Source organism: Bubalus kerabau, chromosome 1, assembly GCF_029407905.1.
Source record: "Bubalus kerabau isolate K-KA32 ecotype Philippines breed swamp buffalo chromosome 1, PCC_UOA_SB_1v2, whole genome shotgun sequence".
In the NCBI taxonomy this organism is placed as follows: domain Eukaryota; kingdom Metazoa; phylum Chordata; class Mammalia; order Artiodactyla; family Bovidae; genus Bubalus; species Bubalus kerabau.
Genome location: NC_073624.1, coordinates 90,485,621 through 90,507,344, shown reverse-complemented (window position 1 = coordinate 90,507,344; position 21,724 = coordinate 90,485,621). Strand labels below are relative to the sequence as shown.

The following is a 21,724-nucleotide window of genomic DNA, read 5'->3' as shown; positions in this document are numbered from 1 at the left end:
AACTGTCCACAGAGTAAGAAGGCAACCCACAAAATGGGAGAATAGGAGAAAATATTTTCAAATCTTATATTTGATAAAGGATCAATTTCCAGAATACACAGATACACAATATCCTAAAATTCAACAATAAAAACCCAACAGCCTGATTCAAAAAATTGGCAAAGGATTTGAACACACATTTCTTCATAGAAGATGTACAAATGGCCAATAAGCACATGAAAAGATTGTGAACATCACTAATCAGTGGGGAAATGCATATCAAAACTACGAGAAACCACCTCACACCTATTAGTATGGCTACTGCTAAAAACAAAACAAAACAAATGGTGGCAAGAATGTGGAGAAACTGGAGCCCTTGTACTCTGTTAGTGGGAAAATAAGATAATACAGCTGCTGTGGAAAACAGTATGGTAGTTCTTCAAATGATTAAAAATGGAATTACCATATGATCCAGCAATTCCACTTCTGTACATATATCCAAAAGAATTGAAAGCAGGGTCTCAATGAGATATTTATACACCCATGATCATAGTAGCATTATTCACAGTAGCCTAAGCATGGAAGCAATCCAAATGTCCAACAAAAAGACAAGTACTATATGATTTCACTTATATGAGGTACTTAGAGTAGTCAAAATCATAGAGACAGAAATTAGAATGTTTATTGCCAGGGGTGAGCAAGAGAAGAGAATAGGCAGTTATTGTTTAATAGGTATAGAGTCTCAGTTTTATAAGATGAAAAGTTATGGGACTGGATGGTGCTGATGGCTGAACGAATGTATGTAATACCACTCAACTGTATACTTAAAAATGGTTAAGATGGTAAACTTTTTGTTATGTGTATTTTAACACACTAAAAAACATTTGTTTACATACCTTTGCTAAACTGTGTTCCCTAGGGGAGTTCAGTTCAGTTCAGTCGCTCAGTCGTGTCTTTGCAACCCCATGAATCGCAGCACACCAGGCCTCCCTGTCCAACACCAACTCCTGGAGTTCACTCAGACTCACGTCCATCGAGTCGGTGATGCCATCCAGCCATCTCATCCTCTGTTGTCCCCTTCTCCTCCTGCCCACAATCCCTCCCAGCATCAGAGGCTTTTCCAATGAGTCAACTCTTCACATGAGGTAGCCAAAGTACTGGAGTTTCAGCTTTAGCATAGGTTTGGGCAAATAATTTCACCTCTCCAGGCCTAGGTATCCTCAAAATGGGCAGGTTGGACTACAGCAGTGAGACCATCAAGAACCATAATTTCTTGCTGTTTTTCCTCAGATCTCATGCTTTGAAAGATTTTTGCCTTGTAAAGTACATACCATATTTATTAAGAAACTGTTTGTTTTCTATTTCTTACTAATTAAAGACATTTTTGTTTCTGATTAACTTAAGATATACATGATTGCCACCCTGAGTTGGTACGTCAGCCAAAAGCAAAGAAATTATTTTATTTAGCATTCACAGACTTAGGTAGCTATGTGACTTCTTTTTTAAAAAAAACCTTGAAATATTGAAAATCGTTTATGAATTCCTACAGGTTTGGAGACCACAGGCTTGACATCCCATAAATGCTTGGTTTTCAAGGTTAGTCTAATACTATGATTCTTTAAAGGTATGGATTCCTACAGGTTTCGTGCTGACATAAGGTTATGGAAACTTGTACTAAATCAATTATAATTGGCTTGAGTCTGTAGGATAATTCCATTGATATCTCTGTTTCTTCACTTTAGCCCAGAGTTGAAATAGAAATGAGAAGTGAAAATGGAGTTCAGAAAAAGTAAATTCAGTTTATATGCTTGGGATCTGGAGCCCAATTCAAGAGTCAGAACATAAACTAGGTGATCTCTGAGGCCAGATTCTTGGATCTCTATCACGTGTAATAAATGGTCACTGCACTTGAGCCAGATACATTTTTCTAAGTACATTTTTCTAAACATTTTATAATACATTTTAAAAATTAATTATACCTTTTTAATGAATTATACAATAGAACATTACATACCAGTGGAAAAGGCCTCCAATTAGTGTGAATCTCACAGACATTATGTAGAGTGAAAAAAGAGATATGAATACATACTGTATGATTCCAAACACGAAGTTTAAAACAGGCAAAATTAAGCTGACTGCATATACTCAGATGTTTAGTGTTTTCAATAATCATTATGGTAGTAGTCTTAGTAGAGATGTAGAATAAAACACACATAATTCTTTTGTGTCTCATGGACCACCATTTTGTGGTCATTCTGTTGATATCTACCACTTCAGAAGTAAATTGTTCCCCTGGGTACCCTCCCTCAGGGTCCTCCCATGAAGGTCCTCTCCAAATCAGAGTAGACATTGATTACTACTGAGTGAACTGTGATGGACCTTTCTCAGGTTAATGTAAATTCAGTAGAAATATTTGCCTTTGAAAGTACCTTAGTTACTGATATCTACAAATATCTAGAACTCTTCCAAGTATTAAACAATAATAATATTCTTATCCACACTGGCCACTGTCTTTTTCTGCCTGTTTTATTGTTGTTGTTGTTGTTGTTTCCCCTGCTTACTTGTTTTTTTTTAACAACATTAACTGAGTCCAGGATATAAGTGGTTAAATTATAGCTGTCACTTCAACACTGGAGGACATCAAGACAGAGCTGCCATTACCCAAAAGCCTGGCTTGCACTTTTGTGATGGTTAAGAGCACAGTCTTTGCACTTAGGCAGACTTGGGTTTCAATCAAGCTGTCACTTATTTGTTGTGTGACCTTAGACAAATGACTTAACCTCTCTCAATTTCACCTACAAAATATAGATATTTTGAGGAATAAATAGGGCTAATATTTCTAGAACATTTCATGTTTTATAGGCAGTGCTGTTATCACTTAAGAAAGCAAATACAGTAGTCTTTTACCTTAGCTCTTACTATACTCTTTCTCATTTCCACATGTAGAAATAAACCCTCCTACTTTGAGATCAGTCTCAAAATACACCTGTTATGAAGCTGTCCTGATTTCCTTCAATATTAAGCAGCCTTTTGTTGTTTTTCAATCACTAAGTTTGCTTCTGTGTAAAATTCAAGCATTTTGTGCCTCATTACTGTGCTTATTTTGTCCCTCAGTAATTATAAGCTCCTTGGCACAAATATACTCTAAAACCTAATACATTACCTTGTATATAGTATAGGCTCAGTAAATGTTTAGCAGAATTTACCACTAATTACTTTTATATTTATGCTGCTGGTACTGGCTGGAAGAAGCACAAGCTGGAATCAAGATAGCCGGGAGAAATATCAATAACCTCAGATATACAGATGACGCCACCCTATGGCAGAAAGTGAAGAGGAACTAAAAAGCCTCTTGATGAAAGTGAAAGAGGAGAGTGAAAAAGTTGGCCTAAAGCTCAACATTCAGAAAACTAAGATCATGGCATCTGGTCCCATCACTTCATGGGAAATGGATGGGGAAACAGTGGAAACAGTGGCAGACTTTATTTTTCTGGGCTCCAAAATCACTACAGATGGTGACTGCAGCCATGAAATTAAAAGACACTTACTCCTTGGAAGGAAAGTTATGACCAACCTAGATAGCATATTCAAAAGCAGAGATATTACTTTGCCAACAAAGGTCCATCTAGTCAAGGCTATGGTTTTTCCTGTGGTCATGTATGGATGTGAGAGTTGGACTGTGAAGAAGGCTGAGCACTGAAGAATTGATGCTTTTGAACTGTGATGCTGGAGAACACTCTTGAGAGTCCCTTGGACTGCAAGGAGATCCAACCAGTCCATTCTGAAGGAGATCAGCCCTGGGATTTCTTTGGAAGGAATGATGCTAAAGCTGAAACTCCAGTACTTTGGCCACCTCATGTGAAGAGTTGACTCATTGGAAAAGACTGATGCTGGGAGGGATTAGGGGCAGGAGGAGAAGGGGATGACAGAGGATGAGATGGCTGGATGGCATCACTGACTCGATGGACGTGAGTCTGAGTGAACTCCGGGAGTTGGTGATGGACAGGGAGGCCTGGCGTGCTGCGATTCATGGGGTCACAAAGAGTCAGACACGACTGAGTGACTGATCTGATCTGATCTGAATGGAGCAGTGTAATATATAGTAGAAAGAAAAGGTAATCAAGATCCCTGCAAACTAAATTATGAAGTAGGGCTGGTGAATTGATATATCTCTGTATTAGGACTGTGAAACTGCATTGCTTGCCTTGTCAGCTGAAAGCAAACTACTTCTGGTGGTCTTGATTAACAGTTATCAAGAAAAAAGCATTTGCCAGAGCAACATCTGTATACCAGGTACCAGGGGATGTGTCATTTTGGTCAAGCATTGAAACCATTTTGTTACAGCAGCTGCAATTGTAGTCACCTCCTGGTTAGGCTTGTGATAATCCACTCTTGTTCTCCCAGACCCATCTACATTTCTGCACAGATCACACAGATGAGTTTAATGGGGATGTAGTGGGACTCAGCACTCCTCCATTCTTCAAGTCCGTGATGGTGGCACTCATCTTTGCAATCCCTCCAGCAGCGTGGTATTGCTTTGGGTTTACTATTTTCCTAGAGAGAGGCAGTTTTAGTGGCTTCCGCTTTGCCTTTCCCACCATAATAGCCCTCACTCTGTAAGTCAGGAAACTAATGTGGGGATTCTGCCAACTGCTGAGCATGTGTTCTTGAAATGGAGAAATCACCACAGGATAGGTTTAGTGACCCACTATGCCCTTTCTGAGATGGATCTGAGTTGATGCTTAATTGACCGCCTAATCTGTATAAGCCCCTATTCTGACTGGTGGACCACAGTGACGTTTTGGGTCTCCTGGAATTTGTGTCAGTTCAGAGTCAGTGTCCAGTAGTGCCTGAAAGTGATTATTTCATTTTCTCCAGTGCACAGTAGCTCTAGTTAAAGAGATATATCGCAAGAGGTTTATTATGAAGAATTGGCTAATACAATTATGAAAGCTGTGAAATCCCACAACCTGCCATCTGTAAGCAGAGGCCCAGGAAAGTTGGTGGTATAGTTCTAGTGCAAATCCAAAGCCTGAGAACTGGGACACCAATGATATAAGTCCTGGGATAAAGGCAGGAGAAGACCAATGCCAAACCTCAAGCAGTCAGAGAGCACATTCTCCTTTTCTCTGCCTTTTTATTTTTTTCAGGCCTTCAACAGATGGAATGATGCCCACCCACATTGAAAAACAGTCTGCTTTATTCAGTATACTCATTCCAATGATAATCTCGTCTAGAAACACCTTCACTGACACACCTAGAAATACCACTTAACCAAGTATCTGTGTATCTTTGGCCTAGTCAAATTGATACATAAAATTAACCATCACACTTCCATTGCCCGCTATTACCCTGTTAGCTCAGGTTACCATAGCAAGCCTCTCTTAATCAGACATTTCAGGGTAAAATGTAGGCACACATCTTTAGGAATATGTAAATATAACAAAATCCTCCCCCCCAAAAATTTGATGGCAGCATCATCAATTCTACTATTCTGTGAGCATCCAGTCAGGTATATACATGCCCACTTCCCCTTTCTAAATACAGCCCCCAGAACCAACCGACGGACCTCCTCACTTGTCTTGGGATAGTGATGGAAGCTGCTGTGTCCTCTGTGAGAAAGAAGCTGCTTAGGGTGAGAGTAACTGGAGGAGGGACTAGAGAAAGCAACCTCAGGCTTGGGATGTTCTGCCATGTCTCCCTCCATTTTTTTTTTTTTAATACTGTTGGTCTAACTTCAAGGAAATAGCAGAAAGCAGAGCCTAAATTTGTGAGGCTGGGAGTAGGAGCTGGGAGCACGATCTGCTCCTAATTTGTGTATCCAAGTCCAATTTAGAATCTTCTAAATCACACAAGGATCTCTCCAGTTCAGATGCCTTGCTCTAGCTCACGTTAAAAAGTTTTCATTTCTATGGCTGATTCATGTTGATATATGGCAGAAACCAACACAATATTATAAAGCAATTATCCTTCAATTAAAAATAAATTAAGGTTTTGGTGCCACCCCGCTGGAGCCTGGGAGGGGGCGCATTGGTGGCAGGAAGCGAGCTGCACTGAGGTCGTTGCGGAACCAGCTGATGACCTGCAGGATGAATCACAAGAGAAGAAGCGCATCCCGAGGTAAGCGGAGTACGCAGCCTGAGCGGAAGGACTCTCTGGACTGGACCCGGCACAACTACGGCGAGAGCTTCCCGCTGAACCTAGAGGCCGTGGTGGACAATGTGGAAAGGATAGACGCTTTACAGCTGTCGGTAGAAGAATTTGTGGAGCGATATGAAAGACCGTACAAGCCCTTGGTTCTGCTGAATGCCCAAGAGGGCCAGTCCATGCAGAAATGGATTCTGGAAAGCCTCAAGAGGAAATACGAGAACCAGAAATTCAAGTGTGGTGAGGACAAGGACCGGTACTCGGTGAAGATGAAGATGGGCTACTACATCGACTACATGGAGAGCACTCACAATCACAGCCCGCTTTACATCTTTGACAGCAGCTACGGGAAACACCCCAAAAGAAGGAAACTTAGAAGACTACAAGGTGCCCAAGTTTTTCACCAATGACCTTTTGCAGTTCACGGGGGAGAAGCGCAGGCGCTCTTACAGGTGGTTTGTGGTGGAGCCACCAAGCTCTGGAACAGGAATCCACATCGACCCTCTGGGAACCAGTGCCTGGGATGCCTTAGTTCAGGGCCACAAGTGCTGGTGCCTGTTCCCTACCAGCACGCCCAGAGAACTCATAAAGGTGACCCATGAAGAAGGAGGGAACCAGCAAGATGAAGCTATTACCTGGGTTTAACATCATCTATCCCCAGATGCAGCTTCCAACCTGGCCACCCCAATTCAAACCCCTGGAAATCTTACAAAAACCAGGAGAGACTGTCTTTGTACCAGGAGGCTGGTGACTTAGCAACTAAACAACAACAACAATGAAGAGGTAGAGGATGGAGGTTAGAATGTTGAAAGTTGCTCAGTCGTGTCCGACTCTTTGCAACCCCATGGACTATACAGTCCATGGAATTCTCTAGGCCAGAATACTGGAGTGGGTAGCCTTTCCCTTCTCCAGGGGATCTTCCCAACCCAGGGACTGAACCCAGGTCTCCTGCATTGCAGGCAGATTCTTTACCAGCTGAGCCACAAGGGAAGCCCCAGAATACTGGAGTGGGTAGCCTATCCCTTCTCCAGGGGATCTTCCAGTCCCAGTAATAGAACCAGGGTCTCCTGCATTACAGGCAAATTCTTTACCAACTGAGCTATCAGGGAAGATTACTTTGATGAAGCAAAGTAAAAGGCCCAGGTGATAAGGAACAGCCTCTCGACAACTTCTAGGGGAGAACTAAGTCCTCAGTCCAAACATTCATGACACTAAATAAATATGCAGTGTTCTAGACAGCTCCCTTTACCCTTACAAATCTATTCCACACCCTGCTTGGTGGCCAGAGGATGATGTGTATGGTCCCCCATCATAAGCTTTCTTGCCCTCTGGCTTCCGTCTGGGTTCTACCATTTGATTAGAGATGAGAGACAGAACAGAGAGTAAAGTCTGGGTGTTTATTCTCCCAGCAACCTCTATGTGAATGTGACCTTATTTGGAAATAGGGTCTTAGCAGATATAATCAAGTTAAGATGAGATCAACTGGATAAGGGTGGTCTCTTATCTAATGACTAGTGTCCTTATAAGAAGGGGGAGATTCGGACACAGATACCCAGAGAAAACCCATGTGATGATGGAGTAATGTGTCTAACAAGCCAAAGAATGCCAGGGATTGCCAGCAACCACCAGAAGGAGAGCTGTATGAAACAGATTCTTCCTCAGAGCCTCCAGGAGGAACCAAACCTACCAACACCTTGCTTTCAGACTTCTAGCCTCCAGAACTGTGAGGTAATACATTTCTGTTGCTTTAAACTACCTAGTCTGTAGTAATTTGTTATGACAGCTCTAAGAAACCAATACATTGATCAGTCATTTTTCTTTGGCGTTATGTTAGACAATCATAACTCTATGCTCAATGGCTCCATTACCATTTTAATGTGTTTTTCCTGATTATGATAGTGATATGTACTATTGAAACTATAGAAAAGTTTAAGGAAAAATTGTGTGTGTGTGTGTGTGTTAGTGTCTCAGTCTTGTCTGACTCTTTGTGACCCAATGGACTGCAGCCCACCAGACTCCTCTGTCCATAGAATTCTCCAGGCAAGATTACTGAAGTGGGTTGCCATTTCCTTCTCCAGGGGGTCTTCCCGACCCAGGGATCGAACCTGGGTCTCCTGCATTGCAGGCAGATTCTTTACCATCTGAGCCACCAGGGAAGCCCTAAAGAAAAATAACAAGTAGGAAATATACATAATACTTCCAAGGTTTTCATTTTGGTGTATTTCCATTTATTCTTTGCCAAAATGTGATTTCACATAGCTTTAGAATTCGTTATTCTGATTTTTTTCTTAAAATTAGTTAATTAAAATTTCTTAAAATTTTTTCTTAAAATTTTCTTAAAATTATACATAGGTATTCGTGGAGTAAACAACTCATCATAAATATTTTGATGACTGCATAAAATGTCATTATATAGGTGGTCTGTATTTTATTTACAATTAATCTATTGTTGAATAGCTTTTACTTTTGTTATTGCGGACAATCCATAATGCAGGGTACAATGAGATGAAAGTCTTGTTTCCAGAAGGGATTTAATCTGGCTATTGGTGATTGGGGTAGATTAGAGAAATGCACAGGGATACCCCCAAATCAGAGATAAGCTTCTCCTGATTAATTCAAAAGAGACTGCAAAGGAAAGATTTAGGGTGGGATTAGAGAGAGCCTTTCAGGGACAGTTTTTAAGTTACAGTAGCAGGGAGAGTTAGCCCTGGAGTTGCCAGGCTACTCAGGATGTTTGGAACAAGATCTGCAGGGACCTCTCCTGGACATGTGCTCCTTGATCACTCCCTTAATAAATCCCAGCTGCTCCTGATCCTCTTTAGGCATGTCACTCAGGGAGTTCCTAGAGGTATCTTCCTAACTAACCTCCTGAGATTCATTTAGATTCATTCTAAATGAATCTGGCCTTAATTGATCTAAAGTAAAGCTGCCTGTTGGGATGTCCACACTTGGAACCTCTGGGGCTCTAAGTAAAAAATGCTAATGAGGCCCTGAGGGTCTCAGATTGATTCTACTTTCTCTTCCCCTTAAGCCTATTCCCACACACACTAAAGAAGAGGGGATGAGGGGCTTGGCCAGGGAACAGACTGGCTGGGAACCAAGTGCCTCTTCAGTATGTTCAACACTATTACCAGGTTTCCGCCCACCTCCCCCCCACCCCGCCCCCCGGGAGAAAAGTTTGCAAGTTCCAAGTAATTTCCGTTGACCTTACTGGGGTATGCTGGGAAATGCTCTGTATTATAATTCATTAGGGAAATAGCAAACTTTTACTTGAGATTACTAATACTAGAAAAATGTTAATCCATTATTTGTATCTCTCTTTGGTCTACTTCAAAAAGTGAAGTATGGCAAGCTCATGCCCTAGACACTGAACTTTTGTAATGAGATTGGAAAACCTCCTTCCCAAAGATGATGAGTCACAGGGAAATTATTCAGTTACCTAATTTATGGAGAAATCTTCCCCTCAGCACTGAAGATGCAAATGTTCAGATGATTCCCTATCCTTCCATTCTAAACATATATTCAGTCTACTATTCACCAAGTAAGGTGCTGAATATTGTGGGAGATAGATGAATAAAATATAGTCTTTGCCTTAAGATAGATAAAAATCTGACAGGAAAGAGTAGTCATTCAATCACTTTAAGAGAGCATGTTATGTACCACAAATGAGGCACAAAAAAAATCAGAGGATGTTCAGCCATGGGGCACTATACTCAATCTCTTACTAGAGAGATAAGGAAAGGCCTCAAAAAAGATTGGGCATTTAACCTGGTCTAAAAAGTTTCACATTTTCTTTCCTTTCTTTCCCCATGGCCACTGCATCAGATAACATCTTCATTATCTCATTTATTCATTAATACACTCACGTATTCAACATTTTAAAAATATTTATTTATTGATTTGGCTGCATCAGGTCTTAGTTGCAACACACAGGATCTTTTTCAGTTGTGACATGCAGAATCTTGAGTCACGGCATATGGGATCTAGTTCCCTGACCAGGGATGGAACCCCGACCCCCTGCATTGGGAACACAGAGTCTTAGCCATTGGACCACCAGGGAAGTCCCTCAACATTTCTAACCTACCAAGTACCAGGGTCAAGGCCAGGTGTGGGGATAGAACAGTGAGCAACACAGAAATGGTCCTTGTCTTCATTGTGCTTACACTCTAGCTGAGGAGATAAGTAAACCAACAAATAAGATTTATGATAGAATCAAACAAAGAGGTAGGTAGAGAATAGCAGCAGATGAACTTTAGAGAGGGCTTCACTGATAGCTCAGTTGGTAAACAATCTGCCTGCAATGCAGGTGACCCTGGTTCAATTCCTGGATTGGGAAGATCTTCTGAAGAAGGGAAAGGCTACCCACTCCAGTATTCTGGCCTGGAGAATCCCATGGACTATACAGTACAAAGACTATACAGTACAGTACAGGACTATATATGCAAAGAGTCAGACACAACTGAGCGACTCACTTTCAAACTTTAGAGAGGAGGATCACAGAAGGCCTATCTCAGAAAATGATACATAAACTAAAACTTAAGGGTTAATTATGAGCTAGTCATGGCAAAAATCAAGAAAAGAGCATTCTAGGGAGATTTAATAGCATAATCAAAGGCAATGAAATAGGAAAGTGCTTGTAAAAGTTGTTTTGTTTTGTTTTGTTTTCCTGAAATAAGACTCATGGGGCTGGAACATAGTGAACAAAGAAGAAACCAGAATGAGATAAGATTGGAGAAATAGGCAGAAGAATAATACATGGCTTTCAAGGCTATTAGTGTATTAAAAAGTCATTTTTAAGTGAATGTACAATACAAACTGATTTACATTTTAAGATCAGTCTTGCAATCCAGTAAGGAAAATTGATAAGTAAAGGGTAAGAGAAAAAGTGAGAAGACCAATTTGAAGACTCTAGGATCCCAGGCAAGAGATGATGGTATGTTGGATATGGGTGGCAGAAGGAAAATCTGTGGATTCTGTGTGTAATTTGACAAAAAATTCAACAGGATGTCCTGATGGAATAGATATGAGGAGTGAGGAAAATGGAGGAATGAAAGGAATTAGGTTATTTGAATAGCAATTGCATAGACTGGTTTAATAAACTGGTTTCTATCTCCACAATAGGATAATCCCTATCCATTGTCATGTGATTATACATTCCTAACCATTGAATCTGAACGTGACTTTGTGACTTTCTTCAACCTATAAAGTGTAGGCAGAAGTGATAGTATACTATGAAACAACTACTCTACAAGACTCTTAAATTTGAAAAACGTACACTGCCTGAATAATAAAGTCCTTTCACTTCCCAAGGAAAAAAAAGAAGTGGTAGTATGCTCAGTATCCTCGAGGTCATCTCATAGTTGCAAAGAGCTTTCTTTGTCAGTGGTTTTAAGAAGAAAATAGAAATAATATCATTAAAAGAAATCTACAGATTTAATACCATCTCTATCAAAATACCTATGCCATTTTTTCATACAAATAGAACAAATAATCTTAAAATCCACAAGGAAACACAAAGGACCCCAAATTGCCAAAGCAGGCTTGAGGGAAAAAAGAACAAAGCTGATGTAGAGCCCTCTCAGATTTCCGACTGTACTACAAAACTACAGTAATCAAAACAGCGCTGTACTGGCACCAAAAAGGACACGTAGATCAATGTAACAGAACAGAGAGCCCAGAGATAAACCCACGCACCTATGGTTAATTAATCTATAACAAAGGATACCAGAATATACAGTGGAGAAAAGATAGTCTCTTCAACAAGTGGCTCTAGAAAAACTGGACAGCAACATGTAAAAGAATAGAGATTAGAACATTTCCTCACACCATATACAAAAATAAACTCTAAATTGTTTAAAGAACTAAATGTAAGCATGAAACCATAGGATTCCTAGAAGAGAATATATACAGAACACCTTCCAACATAAATCATAGCAATATTTTTTGGATACATCTCCTAAGGCAAAATAACTAAAAGCAAAAATAAACAAATGGAGTAACTAAATTTTAAAGCTTTCTCACAGCAAAGCAAAGCATTAATAAAATGAAAAGATAGCCTACTGAATGGTAGAAAATATTTGCAAATGATAAGACCAATAAGGTGTCAATATCCAAACTTTGCATACAGCTCATACAACTCAATATCTTAAAAATAATCCAATCAAAAAATGAACAGAAGACCTGAATGGACATTTTTCCATAGAAGATATATAGGTAGCTAACATGCCCATGAAAAGATGCTCTGCTGCTGCTGCTGCTGCTGCTGCTGCTAAGTCACTTTGGTCATGTCTGACCCTGTGTGACCCCATAGACAGCAGCCTACCAGGCTCCTCGTACCTGGGATTCTCCAGGCAAGAACACTGGAGTGGGTTGCCATTGCCTTCTCCAGAAAAGATGCTCAATATCACTAATTATTAGAGAAATGCAAATCAAAACTGCAGTGAGATATCACATCTTTCAGAATGGCTATCATCAAAAAGTCTACAAATAGCAACTGCTGACAAGGTTTTGGCGAAGGGAGAAACTTGTGCACTGTTGGTGGGAATGCAACTTAATGCAACCACTATGGAAAATAGTGTGGAGGTTTCTTAAAAAACTAAAAATAGAACTATCATATAATCCGGCCATTCCTCCTGGGAATATATTCAGAAAAAATGAAAACACTAATTTGAAAAGATACATGCAGCCCAATGTTTATAGCAGCATTGTTTACAATAGCCAAGATATGGAAGCCATTTGTGTCTATCTTTCTGTTATTGACCCCTAATATAATTTTTTATGATCAAATAACATAATCTGAATGATTTAAGTTCTCTAAAATTCCTCATTTATTGCCCAGAATAAGGTCTGTCTTGGTGAAATCTGCTTGTGCCTCTGGAAGGGATGTGTATATTGTTAATGCTAGGCTTAGTGTTCCATAAATGTCACTTTGGTTAGCATGAGTGATAGAGTTGTTGAGGCCTATTATATATGGGGATTTGATGTACTTGTAGAATTGATTACTGAAACAGTTCCAACTGTAATTGTGTATCTGTATTTTTCTCCTAGCTTTATTTCCTTTTGCCTCATGTATTTTGGAGTTATTTAACTAAGTTGTATTTGACATACAATATTTGTTTCAGATGTACAACAAAGTATGCAGATTCAATTTTTTTAAAATGTATACATTATGAAATAATCACCACAATGAGTCCAGTTACCATACAACATTGTTATAATATTAATGACTCTGTTTCCTATGTGTACATTACAATCCCATAACTTATTTACTTTATAGCTGGAAGATTGTACTTTTATCTACTTTATCCATCCCCACACCCACTTTTTTTCAGGTAACCACCAGTTTTTTCTCTTCATCTATGAGTCTGTTTCTGTTTTGTTTTGTTTGCTCATTACTTTTGATTTTTAAGATTCTACATATGAATGAAATTATACAGTATTTATCTTTGTCTGACTTATTTCACCTGGCTTAATACCCTAAGGGGTTCTCCAGTGGCTCAGTGGTAAAGAATTCATCTGCAATGCAGGAGATGCAGGTTCAATCCCTGGATCAGAAAGATCCCCTGGAGAAAGAAATGGCAACCCACTCCAGTATTCTTGCCTGGGAAATACTATGGGCAGAAGAGCCTGGTGGGCTGCAGTCCATGGGGTCGCAAAAGGGTTGGGCAGAACTTGCAAGAACAAATAGCCTAAAGGTCCATCCCTGTGGATTTGATTTGTATTTCCCTGGTGATTAGTAATGTTGAGCATCTTTTTGTTTGCCATTTGTATGTCTTCTTTGGGAAAATGTCTATTCAGGTCCTCTGCCCAGTTTTTTTTCAATTTGTTTGGCTGCACCTGGTCTTAGTTGCAGCACGCAGGATCTTCGCTGTGGCATGTGATGCAGGCTCTCAGTTGCAGCATGTGGAATCTAGTTCCCTGACCAGGGACTGAAACTGGGCCCCCTGCATTCAGATCATAGAGTGGACCACCAGGGAAGTCCCTGCCTAATTATTTTTTATGTTGTATGAATTATTTATGTATTGTAGATATCAACCACTTATCAGATACATAGTTTACAAATATCTTCTTCCTCTTGGTATCTTCTACTTTTTGTTCATGGTTCCCTTCAGTGTACAAAAACATTTTGTTTGATGTAGTCCATTTGTTGATTTCAGCTTTTGTTTCCCTTGCCTAAAGATATGTATCAAAAAAAATATTAAGAACTATGTCAGAGAGTGCCATGCCTATGTTTTCCTCTAGGAGTTTTATGATTTCAGGTCTTACATTTAACTCTTTTATCTATTTTGAGTTTGTTTTTGCATATAGTGTAAGAAAGTGGTCCAGTCTCATTCTTTTGCATGTAGCTGTCCAATTTTTCCAACACCATTTATTAGAGACTGTCTTTTCCTCATTGTATATTTTGGCTTCTTTTGCCAAAAATTAATTGACCATATAAGTGTAAATTTATTTCTGGGCTCTCTGCTCTGTTCCACTGATCTATGTGTTTCTTTTTGTGCCAGTGCCATTCTGTTTTGATTATTATATTTTTGTAGTACAGTTTCAAGTCTGGGAGTGTGGTGCCTCCAACTTTGTTCTTATTCTCAATATTGCTTTGGCATTTGTAGTCCCAAAATAATTTAGGATTATTTTTTTCTAGTTCTGTGAAAAATTCCATTGATATTTTGATAGGGATTGTATTGAATCTGTAGATTACTTTGAGAAGTATGGACATTTTAATGATATTGATATTGATTCTTCTAATTCATGAGCACAGTATATCTTTTCACCTATATGTTTTCAGTTTCTTTCCTCAGTGTCTTATAGTTTTCAGAGTGCAGGTCATTCATACTCATAAGTAATTTATTCTTTTGATGCAGTTTTAAATGAAATTGCTTTCTTTATTGCTTTTTCTAATAGTTGATTATTAGTGTACAAAAATGCAACAGATTTCTGTATATTAACTTTGTATCCTGCAATGATTGGTTCTAATCATTTTTTTTTGTAAAGTCTTCGGGATTTTATATACTTAGTATCATGTAATCTGCAAATTTACATGGGGCTTCCCTGATGGCTCAGTGGTAAAAGAATCTGCCTGCAATGCAGGAGACCCGGGCTCAATCCCTGGGTCAGGAAGATCCCCTGGAGAAGAAAATGGCAACCCACTCCAGTATTCTTGCCTGGAGAATTCCTTGGCGAGGAGCCTGGCAGGCTACAGTCCATGGGGTCACAAAGAGTCAAACACGACTGAGTGCCTAACACATACACACACACACACAATCAGCAAATAGTGACACTTTTTACTTCTTCCTTTCCAATTCGGATGAATTTTATGAGTTTTCTTGCCTAATTGCTCTGGATAGAACTTCCAATACAATGTTGAATAAAAGTGGCAAAAGTAGGCATCCTTGTCTTGTTCCTGATCTTAGAGAACTGAGTATGATATTAACTGTGGGTAGTGTATTGAGACATGTTCCCTCTATACCCACTTTGTTAAGAGTTTTTACCATAAATGAATGTGAATTTTCTCAAATGCTTTTTTTGCCACTAGTACAGCCACTATGGAGAACAGTATGGAGATTCCTTAAAAAACTGGAAATAGAAGTGTCATACGACCCAGTAATCCCACTGCTGGGCATATATATAGAGGAACCAGAATTGAAGAGACACATGACCCCACTGTTCATTGCAGCACTGTTTACAATAGCTAGGACATGGAAGTAACCTAGATGTCCATCAGCAGATGAATGGATAAAGAAGTTGTGGTACATATACACAATGGAATATTCAGTTCAGTTCAGTTCAGTCGCTCAGTCATGTCCAACTCTTTGCGACCCCATGAATTGCAGCACGCCAGGCCTCCCTGTCCATCACCAACTCCCGGAGTTCACTCAAACTCACATCCATCGAGTCAGTGATGCCATCCAGCCATCTCATCCTCTGTCGTCCCCTTCTCCTCCTGCCCCCAATCCCTCCCAGCATCAGTCTTTTCCAATGAGTCAACTCTTTGCATGAGGTGGCCAAAGTACCGGAGTTTCAGGTTTAGCATCATTCCTTCCAAAGAACACCCAGGGCTGATCTCCTTCAGAATGGACTGGTTGGATCTCCTTGAAGTCCAAGGGACTCTCAAGAGTCTTCTCCAACACCACAGTTCAAAAGCATCAATTCTTCGGCGCTCAGCCTTCTTCACAGTCCAACTCTCACATCCATACATGACCACTGGAAAAACCATAGCCTTGACTAGACGGAACTTGTTGGCAAAGTAATGTCTCTGCTTTTGAATATGCTATCTAGGTTGGTCATAACTTTCCTTCCAAAGAGTAAGCGTCTTTTAATTTCATGGCTGCAGTCACCATCTGCAGTGATTTTGGAGCCCAGAAAAATAAAGTCTGACACTGTTTCCCCATCTATTTCCCATGAAGTGATGGGACCAGATGCCATGGTCTTCATTTTCTGAATGTTGAGCTTTTAGTAGTTTATTGATGATATTCATGAAGGCAATTAATATTGGGATATTTTATACCAAGAAACTTTGCTAAAAACTTTTAAAAAAATAAACGTGTCAACATTTTTAATACTCCTGCATGCATGCAAGAAAAAAATGTTCTTTTTAAATCAATTAAAATATTTATTTCTAATAAGGAAATTTCCTAGGAAAAGAAAATGGATTAGATATAGAATGGAAGAACAATCTGCTTGAAGGTCAGTAGATCCCTGATAGACAGCTGATAATTAACTGTATATGTCACTAGTTAACCAGAACAAGTCCTCAATGGAATATTACTCAGCTATAAAAAAGAACACATTTGAGTCAGTTCTAATGAGGTGGATGAAACTGGAGCCTCTTATACAGAATGAAGTAAGTCAGAAAGAGAAACACCAATACGGTATATTAATGCATATATATGGAACTTAGAAAGATGGTAATGATGACCCTATGTGCAAGACAGCATAAGAGACACAGATGTAAAGAACAGACTTTTGGACTCTGTGGGAGAAGGTGAGGGTGGGATGATTTGAAGGAATAGCATTGAAACATGTATATTACCATATGTAAAATAGATGACCAGTCCAAGTTCAATGTATGAAGCAGGGCACTCAAAGCTGGTGCTCTGGGACAACCCAGAGGGATGGGGTGGGGAGGCAGGTGGGAGGGATGCTCAGGATGAGGGGACACATGTACACCCATGGCTGATTCATGTCAATGTATGGCAAAAACCACCACAATATTGAAAAGTAATTAGTCTCCAATTAAAATAAGTCAATTAATTTAAATTTAAAAAGAAGATGATCATATGATTTTTAGCCTTTGTTTTGTTAATGTATCACATTGATCAATTTATGGATGTAAAATCATCCTTGCATCCCTGAAATGAATACCATTTGCTCATGATTATGATTTTTAATGTTAACTTCAGTTTTCTAATATTTTGTTGAGAATTTTCACATCTATATTCATCAAGGTTTTTGGCTGGTAATGTTATTTTGCATTGTCCTTGTCTGGTTATGTAATCCTTCCCATAAAATGAGTTTGAATATATTCCTTCTTCAATTTTTCAGAATAATATGAGAATAATAGGTATTAAATCTTCTTTATATGTTTTTGTAGAATTCACCTGTAAAGTACTCTGGGCCTGGGATTATGAGGTGCAAGGTTTTTTTATTATTATTACTGATTTAATTTCATTGCTAGTAATTGGGCCATTCAACTTTTCTATTTTTTTATGACTCAGCCTGGAGAGATTGTATGATTCTAGGAATTTATTCATTTCCTCCAGGCTAATTTATTGGCATTTAATTGTTCATAGTATTCTCTGATAATCTGTAGTGTTTCTGCAGTACCAGTTGTAATTTCTGCCTTTTAATTTCTGGTTTTATTTATTTAGGGTGTCTTTTTATTTTGGTGAATCTGGCTAAAGGCTTTGCTTGTTTGTTTGTTTATATTTTCAAAGAATCAGCTGTTAGTTTCATTGATTTTTTTAAGTTTCTTTTTTATTTATTCCCATTTTGACATTTATTATTTCCTCTTACCAATTTTGGTCTTTGCTTATTCTTTTTCTAGTTTCTTTAAATATACATTTAGATTTTTATTTGAGAATTTTTGCTTTCCTGTGGTAGGTCTGTATAGTCACTATAAACTTCTTAAAACTGCTTTTGCTGTGTCCTATCAGTTCAGTTCAGTTCAGTCACTCAGTTGTATCTGACTCTTTGCTACCCCATGGACCGCAGCACACCAGGCCTCCCTGTCCATCAACAACTCCCGGAGTTTACCCAAACTCATGTCCATTGAGTCGGTGATGCCATCCAACTATCTCATCCTCTGTCGTCCCCTTCTCCTCCTGCCTTCAATCTTTCCCAGCATCAGGGTGTTTTCAAGTGAGTCAGCTCTTCGCATGAGGTGGCCAAAGTATTGGAGTTTCATCTTCAACATCAGTCCTTCCAATGAACACTCAGGATTGATCTCCTTTAGGACGGACTGGTTGGATCTCCTTGCAGTCCAAGGGACTCTCAAGAGTCTTCTCCTACACCACAGTTCAAAAGCATCAATTCTTTAGCACTCAGCTTTCTCTATAGTCCAACTCTCACATCCATACATGACTACTAGAAAAACCATAGCCTTGACTAGATGGACCTTTGTTGGCAAAGTAATGTCTCTGCTTTTGAATATGCTATCTAGGTTGGTCATAACTTTCCTTCCAAGGAGTAAGCATCTTTTAATTTGATGGCTGCAGTTACCATCTGCAGTGATTTTGGAGCCCAGAAAAATAAGGTCAGCCATTGTTTCCACTGTTTCTCCATCTATTTGCCATGAAGTGATGGGACCGGCTGCCATGATCTTTGTTTTCTGAATGTTGAGCTTTAACCCAACTTTTTCACTCTCCTCTTTCACTTTCATCAAGAGGCTCTTTAGTTCTTCTTCACTTTCTGGCATAAGTGTGGTGTCATCTGCATATCTGAGGTTATTGATATTTCTTCCAGCAATCTTGATACCAGCTTGTGCTTCATCCAGCCCAGCATTTCTCATGATATACTCTGCATATAAGTTAAATAAGCGGGGTGACCATATACAGCTTTGACGTACTCCTTAGATTTTAAAAATTTCATTTGTCTTGAGGTATTTTCTCATTTCTTCTTCGATGTCTTCATTTACCCACTGATTGTTTAGTAGTATGTTGTTTTGTCTTCATATGTTTGTTATTTCCCCATTTTTCTTCCTGTAATTGATTCCTAGTTTTATATCATTGTGGTTAGAAATATATGCTTGGTATAATTTCTATCTTTTAAATTTGTTGAGACTTGTTTTGTGGCCGAGCATATGGATCTATCCTGGAGAATGTGTCTTCTGTTATTTTTGGATGGAATGTTCTGAAGGTATCTATTAAGTGCAACTGGTCTAATATGTCATGTAAAGCCAGTGATTCCTTATTGATATTCTGTTGGGTTGATCTGTCTGTTGATGTAAGGGGTGTTAAAAGTTCCCTCTTATTATTGTAATATTGTCAATTTCTCCCTTTGCAACTATTAAGGTATATATATGTTAGCAAATGTTATATCCTCTTCTTGTATTAATTCCTTTATCATTATATAATGCCTTTATTTATCTTTTATTATAGATTTTTAATGTTTGTTTTACACTGGAGCATATTAACAATTTTATATTAGCTTCTGGTGTACAGAAAAGTGATTCAGATATACATATACATGTATCTATTCTTTTCAAATTCTTTTTTCATTTAGGTTATTACAGATTATTGAGCAGAGTTTCCTGTGCTATACAGTAGGTCCTTGTTGGTTACCTATTTTAAATATAGTAGTGTGTACGTGTCAATCCCAAACTACACTTTGTTTTAAAGTCTATTTTGTCTGATACCAGTGAGTACTCCTACCCCAGCATTCTTGTCATTGCCATTCACATGAATTATCTTTTCCATCTCCTCACTTGCAGCCGGTGTGCACCTAGCTCTGAATTGAATTTCTTTTAAGCATCAGATAGAAAGGCCTTATTTTTGTGTATTACCATGTGTGAAACTGGAGAAGGCAATGGCACCCCACTCCAGTACTCTTGCCTGGAAAATCCCATGGACGGAAGAGCCTGGTAGGCTGCAGTCCATGGGGTTGCTAGGAGTCGGACACGACTGAGTGACTTCACTTTCACTTTTCACTTTCATGCATTGGAGAAGGAAATGGCAATCCACTCCAGTGTTCTTGCCTGGAGAATCCCAGGGACAGGGGAGCCTGGTGGGCTGCCGTCTATGGGGTTGCACAGAGTCGGACACGACTGAAGTGACTTAGCAGCAGCAGCAGCAGTAGCATGTGTGAAACAGATTGCCAGCCCAGGTTCAATGGCTGAGACAGGGCACTCAGGGCCGGTGCACTGGGATGACCCTGAGGGATGGGATGGGGAAGGAGGTAGGAGGGGGCTTCAAGATGGGGAATACATATACACCCATGGCTGATTCATGTCAATGTATGGCAAAACCCACTACAGTACTGTAAAGTAGTTAGCCTCCAATTAAAATAAATTAATTAATTAAAAATAAAAGGCCTTGTTTTCTTTTCCAATCACCCACCCTATGATCAGAGGATTTAGTCCAGTTGATATTTAAAGTAATTTTTGATAGTTAGGTACTTATTGCCATTTTGTACTTCTTTTCCAGATATTTTCATAGTTCTTCTCTGTTCTATTCTGTTCTGTTAGTTTCTTCCCTTGTGATTTGATGATTTTCTTTAGTGGTATGTTTATGTTCTTTTCTCTCTAGTTTTTGTATATTTATTGTAGATTTGTAGTTACAATGGGATTCATATATGTTGACCTATAAGTATATCTACTTGTTTTGAACTGGTAGTTATTTAAGTTCAAGCCCATTTGAGAAGACACATTTTTTACTCCCCTCACCCACATTTTGTGCTTTTTTGTCATATTTTACATCTTCATGTTTACCCCTTAACTGTTTCTTGTAGTTGTATTTGGTTTTATAATTCCTGTCTTTTAATCTTAGCACCACAACTTTTACTATATATTGGCCTTTACTAATAGGGGTTTTCTTTTCCTATTGTTGTTGTTTAGTGACAAAGTCACGGCCAAATCTTTTGCAACCCCATGGGCTGTAGCCCGCCTAGCTGCTCTGCCCATGGGATTTCCCAGTCAAGAATACTGGAGTGGGTTGCCATTTCTTTCTTCAAGGGCTCTTCCTGGAGATTTTCTGGATCCTTCCTGACCCAAGGATTGAACCTGCATCTCCTGCATTGGCAGGCAAATTCTTTACCACTGAGCTACCTGGGAAGCCCAGAGAATGAGCTACTGGGCTAATAATTAATAAAGACCTGTGAAGGCAGGTGAAGAGCAGCTGAGAAGCATAGTCATGGGAAAGAAAAAAGGCAACACTGTTCATTTCTTCATTTTTCCCCTGAACAGGACCTCTGCATAGGAGGTATGAATGAAGTTATAGAGCTGCCTGGCACTCACTGCATTCCCCAGCATGCTTGCCAGCTTGTCAAGGGACAGACTTGCTAATTTGGCAATGTTCTTAATGTGGTTCATCAAGGAGTGACCGTTTTTGGCATTTACCCCTGGAATTTTTAACAAGAAGTCCTGGGGACCAGAGTTATATCTCTCTGT

General features: G+C 39.3%; 2 protein-coding genes across 6 annotated transcripts in view; both read left to right on the top strand.

Annotated features, from left to right (window-relative positions):
* The first annotated feature begins 6,068 nt into the window (after positions 1 to 6,068).
* Positions 6,069 to 6,615, top strand: LOC129649943 (bifunctional arginine demethylase and lysyl-hydroxylase JMJD6-like). Its single transcript, XM_055577967.1, has one exon. It carries the CDS (start codon positions 6,069 to 6,071, stop codon positions 6,534 to 6,536), a length of 468 nt encoding a protein of 155 aa, XP_055433942.1. The 3' UTR covers positions 6,537 to 6,615.
* A 266-nt stretch (positions 6,616 to 6,881) lies between these two features.
* LOC129652967 (olfactory receptor 10AD1-like) overlaps positions 6,882 to 21,724 on the top strand; it is a 90,873-nt gene continuing 76,030 nt past the window's right edge. For 4 of the 5 annotated variants that reach the window (XM_055582167.1, XM_055582149.1, XM_055582160.1 and 1 more), the window contains exon 1: positions 6,882 to 7,854. The gene's annotated coding sequence lies outside the window, so the exon portion shown is untranslated. The remainder of the gene's footprint in view (positions 7,855 to 21,724) is intronic. The other variant, XM_055582127.1, reaches the window with a different exon arrangement.